This window comes from Macrobrachium nipponense, chromosome 7 (genome assembly GCF_015104395.2).
Source record: "Macrobrachium nipponense isolate FS-2020 chromosome 7, ASM1510439v2, whole genome shotgun sequence".
Lineage (NCBI taxonomy): Eukaryota > Metazoa > Arthropoda > Malacostraca > Decapoda > Palaemonidae > Macrobrachium > Macrobrachium nipponense.
In genome coordinates, this window is record NC_061109.1 from 39,804,614 (window position 1) to 39,817,113 (window position 12,500).

The 12,500-nt window shown below is 34.2% G+C and overlaps 1 protein-coding gene across 1 annotated transcript in view; it reads right to left on the reverse strand.

The window, feature by feature from the left end:
• Positions 1-12,500, reverse strand: part of LOC135217078 (uncharacterized) — a 399,671-nt gene that overhangs the window by 126,235 nt on the left and 260,936 nt on the right. Inside the window, 3 exon segments of the mRNA XM_064252763.1 lie at positions 7,222-7,342; positions 11,033-11,242; positions 12,302-12,370. Coding sequence (XP_064108833.1) covers positions 7,222-7,342; positions 11,033-11,242; positions 12,302-12,370 — 400 coding nt within the window.

Consider the following 12,500-nt stretch of genomic DNA (forward strand, 5'->3'; position numbering starts at 1 on the left):
GACAAAAATAAAGAACGAGTAAGTTTTTCGGACTTAGTCTTTTTGACCCTGAAATGAAGATATGTGTGCTATATCTATCATGAAAGACATGCATTACTGCAGATGAGACCTTACCTTACCTTACAGACCTTACATCTTGTTCGGGTTGCCCAGTCCCTCAGTGTGAGGCCACTCTAAATGTCTTACCAGAGAGTGCTAGTACATCTTCCGGTATATTTTGCATCTTCCAATCTTGGATGGTCTGGGATGCAGTTTAGATATTTGTCGAGCTTATTCTTAAACACATCTACGCTCACTCCTGATATATTCCTCAGATGAGCTGGCAACGCATTGAATAGACGCTGCATATCGAGGCTGAGTGCGTAAGTGGATAATGGTCCTGTGCTTTCCTTATTTTTCCTGGTCTATTTTTGGGCACTATTTTTAATCTACTCTGCTTGCTCTTTCTGATATTTTTAGTTCCATGATATTTTCTGCTATTCCTTCTATCTGTTTCCATGCTGAATTATCATGTAGCGTTTCTTCTCTCCTTTCCAGACTATATAATTTTAAGAATTGTAGTCTTTCCCAGTAGTCTAGGTCCTTAACTTCTTCTATTCTAGCTGTAAAGGACCTTTGTACACTCTCTATTTGTGCAATATCCTTTTGATAGTGTGGGTACCATATCATATTGCAATATTCAAGTGGACTACGAACATATGTTTTATAAAGCATAATCATGTGTTCAGCTTTTCTTGTTTTGAAGTGCCGTAAACAACATTCCCATTTTGCTTTACATTTTGCCAACAGAGTTGCTATTTGATCATTGCATAACATGTTCCTATTCATCATCACACCAAGGTCTTTAACTGCTTCCTTATTTGTGATGGACTCATTATTAGGTCCCTTATATGCATATAGCTTTCTTTCTCTGTCTCCATAATTTATTGATTCAAATTTATCAGAGTTAAATACCATCCTATTTACCTCTGCCCAATCATATACTTTGTTAAGGTCTCTTTGTAGAGCGTTCCTATCTTCATCACAAGTAATTTCTCTACTTATCTTGTGTCATCTGCGAAACTACTCACTACCGAATCCTTAACATTATTGTCTATGTCTTCAATCATAATAACAAACAGTATTGCAGCTAACACCGTACCTTGCGGCACACCGGATATTACCTTGGCTTCATCCGATTTCTCGTCGTTTGCAATAACTATCTGTTTCGTTGTGTAAAAATTCTTTTAACCATCTTCCTACTTTATCCACGATATTGTGTTTTCTAATTTTTCTTCGCTAATATATTATGGTCTACTTTATCAAAAGCTTTTGCAAAGTCTAAATAAACCACATCTGTTTCATTTCCGCTTTCATATTTTTGAAGATGTTTTCACGGTGGACTAACAGTTGGGTTTGTGTACTTTTTCCGGGTACGAACCCATGTTGTCCTTTATTAAACAAATTATTTTTTATAAATGTTTCATAATATTTTTCTTCATTACCCTTTCATACACTTTCATTATATGTGATGTTAGACTCACAGGCCTATAATACTTGCCTCTAGTCTTGATCCACTTTGAAAGTAGGGGTAATATACGCTAATTTGTGCTCATCATATATCTTGCCTGTATCTACACTTTGTCTTAATAATATTGCAAGTGGCTTTGCGATAGAATGAACTACTTTCTTTAACAAAATAGCAGGAATTCCATCAGGCCCTGCAGCAGCTCCATTTTTAATTTCATTAATAGCCTGCACAATATCAGCTTCATTAATATCTATGTCAGCTAAATATTCACTATTTTTCATCCCTTACTTCTATATCATTATCTTCATTATCTATTCTAGGGGTGAATTCTCTATATCGTTCTGCCAGTATGTTGCAATTTCCTTTTTTTCATTCGTTTAATCTCCCTTCAATTCTCAGAGGGCCTATTTCTATTCTTCTTTTTTATTCATTTTCTTCGCATATGAGTATAATAGTTTGGGGTTTTGATTGATATTTAATAGGGTTTTTCTTCCAAGTCCCGTTTTTCATTTTCTTTGATTGTATAATCTTTTTTTCTGCATTTTCTATCTTACTTTTTAGTTCTATAACTTTCCATGCATTTTTTTCTTTTGCAAGACCTTTTTTCCACTTTCTGATTTTCTGGAACAAGATTCTTCTGTCTCTTGGTATGCAATGAATGATGTTTACTTTTCTTCTTCGGTATAATATTTTTTCCACTATTATCTCCAATATTTATATAATATCTCCGTATTTACCCTTATGTCATCACTTACGAAAATGTTATCCCAATCTTTGTTTAATTCTTCATTAATTTCTGACCCATTTATATTTTTACTGTAGAAGTTGTATTTTCCAGCCTATCCTTCCCACTTTTTCATTTCTTGCTTATCTCTATTTTCACTTGCTTGGAATGAACTGTTAATTCTATGACATTATGGTCTGAAATACTCGCATTATAAACTATTATTTCTTTAACATAATTCATCTCGTTCACAAATACTAGGTCTAAAGTATTTTCCTTTCTTGTTGGCAGGTGATTTATTTGTTGGAATATTGTATTCTAGTAGCATATCTAATAGCTTTTCAAATTGCCTCTTATCTTCTGCACTATATTACTCTCTTTTTTATATGTATAAGTACAACCACAATCTCCTATTCGTTCGTTTCCATTCTACGAAAGGAAAGTTGAAGTCTCCAGATAGGAGAATAGTCCAGTCCTTGTGATTTCTACATATATCATCCAATTTTTCAATTATTAAGTCAAACTCTTTAGTATTAGGAGGTCTATATATACTATGTTCATCAATTTTTCAGATTCAAATTCTACCGCTATTAGTTCACATTCTGAGTTACTATATTTCTCATATATTTTTCCTTGTTTTTTGTCTTTCCCATATATTGCGGTTCCCCCTTGATTCCTATTTTTTCTATCTGATCTATATGTTTGGAACCCTTTTATTTGATCATCATTCCCAGTCTCTCCCAGAGAGAGAGAGAGAGAGAGAGAGAGAGACCGAGAGAGAGAGAGAGAGAGAGAGAGTTTTTATTATTTTTTTTTTTTTAAACAAGACGTGATTCTTAAAGTTCAAGGATATCGAACGAAACTATTATGTATCTACAACAATTTTTAAAAATCTAAAACTTCCCTAATTAAGTACTATGATTTTATATAAAAAAACTAAGCATTATTTTGTTTTTTGAAAAGAATCTTCCAGTAGGCTGGTACTAGTTGATGTTCATGCCTCCGTATTATCTATATAGTAAAACCTAAAAGATTACTTCAAGTTTACACGAAGTATTTAATATATATAATATATATATATATATATATATATATATATATATATATATATATATATATATATATATATATATATATATATATATATATATAAAAGAAAGCTGGAACCATATAATATGGTAAGCTGTTACAAAATATCATAAATGAATTGAGTCAGCTCATCCATTTCACTTGCCAAATGTAACAAAATACATTAGACATCCATAAGAAACTAACTTTCTTCAACAAAAAACGAGCGTCTTCCCATTTTCCATCACTTTCACATCACTAACTTTACTTATTTTTACCAGTCTTGTCGTTCCTTAACACTTTTTGTGCTAAAAAATCTTGAATCAGTGTTTGAAACATTATACAGCAATAACTGTATGAAGAAGGAGAATAAATCAATAGATTTTATATATATATATATATATATATATTATATATATATATATATATATATATATAAATCTGTCAAGGAGGGTTGGTAAATAAGTTTCAAATAAGGATAAAATATTAATTTTAAAGGTTTTGAAGTTTACATAAATCTAAAGTTACTTCAAGCAACACGAGAGCAAATGCCTTTTGATAAAATAACAGGAATCTTTTAAATTAAAATAAAAATTAATTCAAGATAATTTGAATTTATCTGTATTTCAATTAGTGTTAATTCCTAGGGACATGGTTTCACTATTAATTGCTCTAAATAATTCATAGGAATAGAAAGTTCTATATCTTTGATTTTCTGGTCGCAAGAAATCTATTATTTAGGTTTCCTATATTTATCCTCACACAAGCAATTGTTTGTTTTCATAAAATGTAAGTTTTTCCTTTTTCTAAGATATATGTATCTTACGAGTACTTTAGAAAAATAGTTGGATATATCATAAGGCTTCACACAGGACCAATACTGCCACTTTTATTGATTTGCCCGGTATGAAATTATGCTCTCTTTTTTTAAGAATTTCTAGGTTTCTGTCATTTTACCATGCAATGATTCATCGAATACTCTTAGAAGGAACCTAATAATTGCCAGTGTTATCACGAATTCCAGGATGTTTTCACAAATCTATATGCATTTACACTCAGCTGATGATATTTCCTCTTGTTAACTGTTTTTACAAGTTGATCCAACAATATTCAAGAAATTTTAAAAGCTACCAACCAGATTCAAGATATTTTAACCCTTTCTTTATTTCTGCTCTGTTTCTTCCAGCTCGGCAAATTCATGGTATCTGATCTGTTCCATACGAATATATGCCCATGATGTTGTTATACTAATAATAATAAAGCTAATGATAGCTCAAGAGGCAGAATTCAAAATTTGAGCCAACGGCGCATTCTCGGTGAATAATTCTTAAAATGGTTTTTTCCCAAGGTATACATTTGCTTTATAACCTTATCAAAAAAAAAACTTTTGAAAATATAACAGAGCACAAATGTTGCTCAATGTACACATTATCCAGAAGAAGTTGTTAAAGTTAGCATCTTAACGAAAGATGTCGATTACCGGCATTAGCAACAGTCACTACACATTACATGCGACGTAGTACCTCTGTTTCACATTTACATATCTTGTAAATCACCATTCATACGCACATGTCCGTCACCTTTAAAGAAGGAACTTTATTCACTACAATGTTAATAAGATTATTATTGAGTAGCTGAGTCACTCTGTTTCAGAATGGAGGTCCATTAAAAAGAAAGAATTTAATGAGCAATGTACCGCACACCGAAAATCATCAAAAGATGATGACCAGTTATTGCTAAGGAATATGAACCCTGAAAACATCGCTAGAAGCAGCCAAACTGAGAAACAATGCCTCTTGTTTAGACTATGCTAAATAAATTAACAGAACAGCTGTTCCAAGAACTTACTATCGCCAAAAATGCCAAACCCTCATCACCATGAAGACTTAATGACTCCGAAAAGGAAAGCCAGTGAAAGCATTGGTAATGAAGCAGATGAAGATACCTGTATATCAGGGAAGATTAGGATATGATCGAATCCGAATTTCCTATAATATGGGAAGATTTCTGGAGGGCTTCAAGTCATACAAGCTGTACAATTAAGTCTAACCGAACACTACAAGAATGGACAACCCAAAAGGGAGATGAAAAGATTCTACCTGTAGCTAGTAAAGGCATAGTTGCTGTAGACGACCACTAGCACATTTCATGCTATAGGATTATACCTAAATTATTAACAAGGAACCCGAGTACAAAGAATAAAATGATGAAACAGCTGGTACCGAACTGCATAAAAAGAGAGAATTTTCAGGATCTTTTCATATATACCAGAACTGATATACCCAAAGAGATGGTAGAACAAACCACTGTTTTTGGGTAAGAAACTTGAAGCTTTAGTGCCATATGTCTACAAATTTCGGCAAGACAGCTCATATGTAGGAAGCTGTTATTTGAGCCGAATAATTCAGTAGATATAGTTCTAGATAGAAAGGCACTGCTAAAGTACCCCAAAATTCCGTCGTCTTGGAAAATCTAACCTCAAAGGGGAGACACAGCAACAAATTTCCTAAATAACACAGACTAGACTTCATCATATTTCAGATCAAATATTAAAAATGGATGTCTGTGACTTCTTGCACATTCCATCCATCTGATGTGAAAGATGGTGTTCATAAACCCATAACATATCAACTAGAGCAGCTGTACTGTTTACTGGAAATCTTGACACAAAGATTCATGCACTGAAGGTCACTGTTCTGACTAAGTTCATCTCCAAAAATTATGAACAAACAGGAGGCATTCACATGTCTCCTGCATGCCACAAAAGCGTTAACCACCAGACATGAAAAGTGGTGAAATCAAAAGTCGTGAACTCCCACCATGAAAATATTGTTTAATAAAAGTTGCAAAACGCGTCTACTACGAGGCTAAGTGGAAAAGATATTTAGAGAAGGATCCACAAATGTTAAGCCTGTTGGCGGAGGATGAAAGATGTGGTAATGAGAGGAAGCTTAATAGTTAGTGCACAGGATGGTACGCCAGTCAGTACCTATTGCCGTCCTGGATCTATTTGCCCGTAAGTTTATATCTATAAAAAAAAAAAAACTCACTCCCAAGATGCGCGCGTTGTAAAAGGCTTCATGTATATCTGACATTGTAGACTGGCAGACGGTCAAAAGCGAGCATCCACCTCACAGAGTTCAGATGAAGATGTAGAAGACGGGGTAGACTTAGAAAATGTAATTACTGTATCTGAATGTTATTCTGTGGCCAAATGGGGCCCAGGATATGGAAATGTGGAACCTCATATTTGAATCACTGGTCAGTCTTTCTATTTACTAACACATTTTTAACCATTAAAATTTTGAGATACTGCTATGTGTTTATGCAATCGAGAACCATTCCTGATTCCTCTAACTAGACAGTCTCATTTTTCCAAAGACAATCGGAAAAGCCATTTATACTATTTATAAACTCTCAAACTGGCCAATTTCATCAATGTATTATGAAATGTATAACCCACTTTGCCATTTACTTATGACATCATCTGAATGAACTAAACTGGCTTTAATGCCTTGTTCGGAGAAACCGAGTTTTCATGACTCCAAACCTTCCGCCAGTTTGATTAAAAAGCAGCACGAGCGTAGTTAATAAATGTAAACAAATGATCATGTAGTACAGCTACCTTGCTCAATTTACGTATCCCTTGATGTATAATGCAGTTCGAGGCAAATTATGCACTACATTTGTTCCTAAAAAGGCATCTAATGCAATATTCACCAGCGAGTATGTTTATAACCATCAATTTCCTTTGCAAAGGAAACATTAACATTTGCCCTTTTATAAGTGACAATTATTAGTAAAAGAATTCATTATTTCTTCGATTTACCATATACTTCAAAAACTCATTTACTCCAGAGAGAGAGAGAGAGAGAGAGAGAGAGAGAGAGAGAGAGAGATAAATTCCTTCCTTCCTCACCTTTATCTCCAATATCTACACACGGAGAGCTGGCATTGGATGTTGATGCCAGCAGATTCTGCCACTCGTCAGAAACTCTTGATAGTTGAGCGTATTGACCGCCGTATTTGTTGTCCGTCGCCTGGAATGGTAGTTGTCATTAATAAAAGTAGATCAAATACAGCTGAGTTAATATAATAAGCGGGCTTTTATACTGGTCATTAAAAAAAATTAAACAAGAAAATAAAACAGGCTGTACTGAAACGGTCAAATATTTAATGATGTTAAATTTAAAAAGTTCACCTCAATACTTAGCAAGTCCTTAACTCATTTAGTTTTGTAGAAATAACATAATTATTTCATACGAAATGAACAATAATTCTTTCTACATTCCTAAGTAGCAATGTAGGTTTCGCTAAAACGGGTGCAAATGTAGATCAATAAACTATTAATATTTATATTACAAATGAAAATAATGTAATATATGTACACATCATAGTATTTATATAGATTTATAGTAAGATTCATAGTTCATTACAAAGTGTGTCTACTTAAAAAACTGCATATGACAAGAACAGCAATAACAACATAAATGATGATAATAAAAATTCGTTCAAAATAAGATCATAGCATTTAGAGCAGTGTTCTTGAAAAGCAACATAGTAATATTTTCAATTCTGACATTTTACCAATATAATAATATTTTTTTAATACTTCTGTATGTTTATGCAATTGTGAACTGACCAAAGTCCAGTTTCCATATCAGAAGAGCCAACAGTTGTTTTGACCTCTTTCATTCTGTAAGATATAAGTTCCTTTAAGCAATAACATCTGCAGTTTATAGTCAAGTTTATCAATAAACGTCTAATTTCACGATATCATTATTCTGATTACACTTATATTTATTTCGTAGCTACGAAATAATGCTGATAATAATAAATTATTCTACATAGATTACCAAGTACGAAAATATTATGATTATTAATACTGAAATATGAAACCTTTTGGGTGATAAACACATCAACCATTTAAGTCAACAATCCAAATGTCGGTGGCGTTCTCAAAGGGGGGTGGGGTGTTCCAGCCCGGGTGAAAGCTTGATGGGGGATGTCATAAAGGCTCATACATTATATCTAATTCCTCCGTTTGATGTTTCCAATTATTATTATTATTATTATTATTCAGTGATTTTCTGAGGCAGAAATCGCCCGTTTTCTTTATACCATACGCTTTTTGTAAACAAGTATGCTGTGCTTATTTCTCTGTCTTTTCGCTTATATATTCATATTTGAATGCTGTGATTATGCTGAAAGGTGCATAATGTGTTAGAGACGATGACTATATAGGTCAAAAGCATAAAATTTGCCCAGAAAAAGATAGATGGGGAATATACAACGTTAGTGTATCTGGCTCGTGAGTGTCATATACCTAGTGGAAATCTTCTGTTGAAGTGAGAGGGTCCTTTTTGGGGTTCATTCCTGTTGCCGGAAAAACTGCAAATTATTTCACAAAGGATATACTAAGTAGATTAGAGAATGATCGACTAGACATTACACTTTGCCGTAGTCAAGGATATGATAATGCTGTAGCTATGGCTGATATTCATGGTGGAGTGCAGAAAAAAATAAAAGAATTAAACCTAAAGGCTTTGTTTGTGCTATGTGCTAATCATTCCTTAAACCTTTGTGGAGTGCGCTCTTTTGGAATTAATTCAACATGTGTCACATTCTTTGGAACAGTAGAGAGACTTTATTACTTCTTTGCGCTTTCAACGCACAGATGGGAAGCACTGAAAGAAAATATGGACCTGACAGTTAAAAAACTGTAAAGCCACTCAAGAAACAATTTGAAAAGTTGATTACAGCCTTGGAGACATTGACAGACCAAAAAGAAAATAGATACAAGAGGATCAGCTGAAAGTTGACTAAAAGCAGTGTGTGATTTTTCATTTTTGTCATTCCTCTCATTCTGGTGTGATATATTGGAAGAAGTGGACCTCGAACAAAAATATTTGCAAACAGACGGAATAAGCTTGGAAAAATGCTGTGTAAAGATCAAAGGTTTGAAATTGTTCCTTAGAAATCAGTGCAATGAAATTGTGAGAAAGTAATTGTATATGCAAGTCAAGTATGTGAAGAATTGGGGATATACATGGAATGACGAGAAAGAATAAAGAAAAGTATGCCTGGAGAGCTTGCTAGGGATAGTGGACTGACATTGCAAGAGGAAATGAGGAGATCAATGTTTGAATGTATAGAGGCCATGGATAATGTGCTGTCAACATTTGCAGCCATTCAGCCACACACCTTGCTCTCTGTAAATAAAGAACAACTTCAGGAAAGCATGTCAAGCATGTCTAAGATTTTTAATGAAATTCTAGAAGAGGAGATCAAAGTGGAAATTATGCGACTCAGAAGGCACCTGGAGGCCGCTAAATCACGACTGAAGAAGCAAATACTTGGACGATCTTACAGTTTCTCAAGTTCATTGTCAAATGGGGCTTTGGAGAATCCTTGCCAAATTTATCTCTGTGCATGAGACTCTAACAATTTGTGTATCAGTAGCATCATGCGAAAGAAGTTTCTCTAAGCTAAAGCTTATAAAGAATCGTCTTCGATCAACAATGAGTCAAGCAAGATTGAACAGTCTTGCTATAATTTCTATAGAAAATGAATATATAAAGATAATTAATTTTGATGATGTAATCGACAAGTTTGGTGCTGCTAAGGCACGTAGAATGACAGTGTAAAATTTGTTTCATTTCGTAAATCAGAAGGAGAATTTTTAATTCATTTAAAGATGCTTTCTTTTACATTGATATCTTCTCTGTTGCAATACAAAATTTATTTTAGTTCGAGTATGGTTTTATCTAGCCTACAATATGCATGTATTACAAGGGCTAAGAATGAAATGTCAAGGTACTCTATTAATGTTTAAGTATTACAAGATGTCAACCAAAATAAAGCTATATATTCATTCGTCATCAAAATTCTCAAGTTATTTGGCTGGTTTGGGGAGGGGGGTGCAAAGGAATATTAGCCTGGAATAACCCGGCCCTGGTGCCAAATACTCCAGGAACGCCTCTGCCAAATGTGTCACTTTAACATCGTTCCTGATGCAAAATTCTGAATCAGCTTGCAGTATTTTTAATAGAAACTTCAAATTTCGAAATTACATCAGATAGCACCAACAAACGGTAAGGCTATCAATCATATCTGATGATGCGAAATATTAAATAGACGAGCATAGCCGACTAGATATTAAAGTTATTCTTTCATAAAGAAAACAGACCAACTATGTATTCAGAGAAAACGGTTGTAGCAAATTTGATGGTACACTTTAATATTCATTATTTCTACTTTGTTTCGTTCTGTTTACGGTAAAAAAAACTTTCAGAATTAACATTTTAATTTTTTTACATCACTTTACATTTAAAGGATACAAGTACTATATGATCAAAAAGGCATTTTAGAAAGTCTCTTGCCCGTAAATTAAGCTATTTTGTACTTAGGCAAACAGGAAACTTTACAACATTTGTAATTAGATAATTCAATACACTAAAATTTTAGTCAGTCATTTTTTCAGGGTAATTCAGTGTAACGAATATAATACATAACAGATTATTTTATGCCGTTATGATAATTGCTTGTAATTCCAGTTGAATGAGAGAGAAATGGGGTTAAATAATTTATTATCGCATTAGTATCATCCCTAATGCAGATTGGGTCGAATTCATTGAAGTGTTATATACTTGCGGCACAGTATATTCAATACCAACGCGTGATGTGTGGCCAAGAACCCACTAAGGATATTAAACACGAATAATTCTCACCTGTGGCCAGATAGGGGCTTCAGTACCGGGCGTCGTGGGTGTGAGGAAGGCGGTGGGTGTGTGTGGGTGGTCTGTCTCCTCGTCGTAGAGGTCTTCTTCCTCTTGGTGGGCGAAGGTATGGCGAGGGGAGGGATCGGGTGTCGTCGGAGACGACGTTGGCGACAGTTCTTCGTCGCTGGATTGCTCGAGGACGGTGGGCAGCTCGCATACCTGAGGAGTGTCAAGGCGAAGTGAAAAAAACCTGCTGGTATTACACAAATAACAAAGATAAAAATGATGACCATGAGATTTTGCGCAAAACTGGACCAACAACTTTGACAACTGGGTTCTCGAAATGTGAAATTTAGACCAAAAGCCAAGTACCGAGACCTATGAGGTCATTCGGCTCTGAAAAGGGAACTGAGAGGTAAAAGGTTTTGTATGTTTAGCAGAAGAAAGCCTCGCAGTTGCACTGAAACAAGCGTTATGAGAGGGGGGAAAGTAAGATGGAAAATCAGAATATGAACGGAAGAACAACAAAAGGAATGAAAGGGGTTGCAACTATGGGCCGAAGGGACGCTGTAAAGAACCTCAAGTAATGCCTATAGCGCAAGAACTGACGGCGCTACCTCCCTGCGGGGACAAGAGTTCTTGCAGAGCAACACAGTAATATTTTCATTTTTGTTATTTCTGATACTCTTGCTAATAGCCATTTGCAAAAGACCAGACATTAATATTCACAAAACTATTCATGTATAACATTTATTTCATAAAAGAAGACTAATATGGATTTCATTGCGGCACCATAATAATAATAATGAAAGAACATTAAGTACTTTTATAATAAAAAGAACCCGGATGATACACAGATGCATGTGATCAAACATCTATTCAGCAACTTTTAGACTTTAATAATTATGCAATGGATTTATCAGGGCTATAAAAATGACGGTTATGATCACGAGTAAATAGTATAGGTAACATGAGACAAGTGTACCATTGCAAAGGGAGACTGTGACGTAGAATTATTACCATCTTGAAAGAGCCAATTTTCAGTAAAACGTTAATTTTTGTGTTTAATATGAAGTATACCCTTGTAAATATACCATTAAAATACCACTAAGACAATGACACCTAACTATTATAAGTAAATGTATAGATTTCAAGAGGATTTTTTTTATCGTCACCAAAAGAAAAAAAATGTTCTAAATGAAATGAAAACATATAGAAGAAATCTCATACAATCTCATAAAAAAATAATGCTATGAACATTACTCAAAAACACCTTACCTTTACACATGATTCTCTTCTCGGAGGCCAGACGGGAGGGGAGGTGGCCAGGGCCATGCATTCACGATCCTGCAAATATTTGCAGATTAATAATCTAATAAACATTCCAAAATGATGAGCTGATATCTAAGTGTCTAAAACAACAAAACTTCCATTGATCGTATAAAGGCCTTTTATATCAGAAAATAAGATTTGCGTG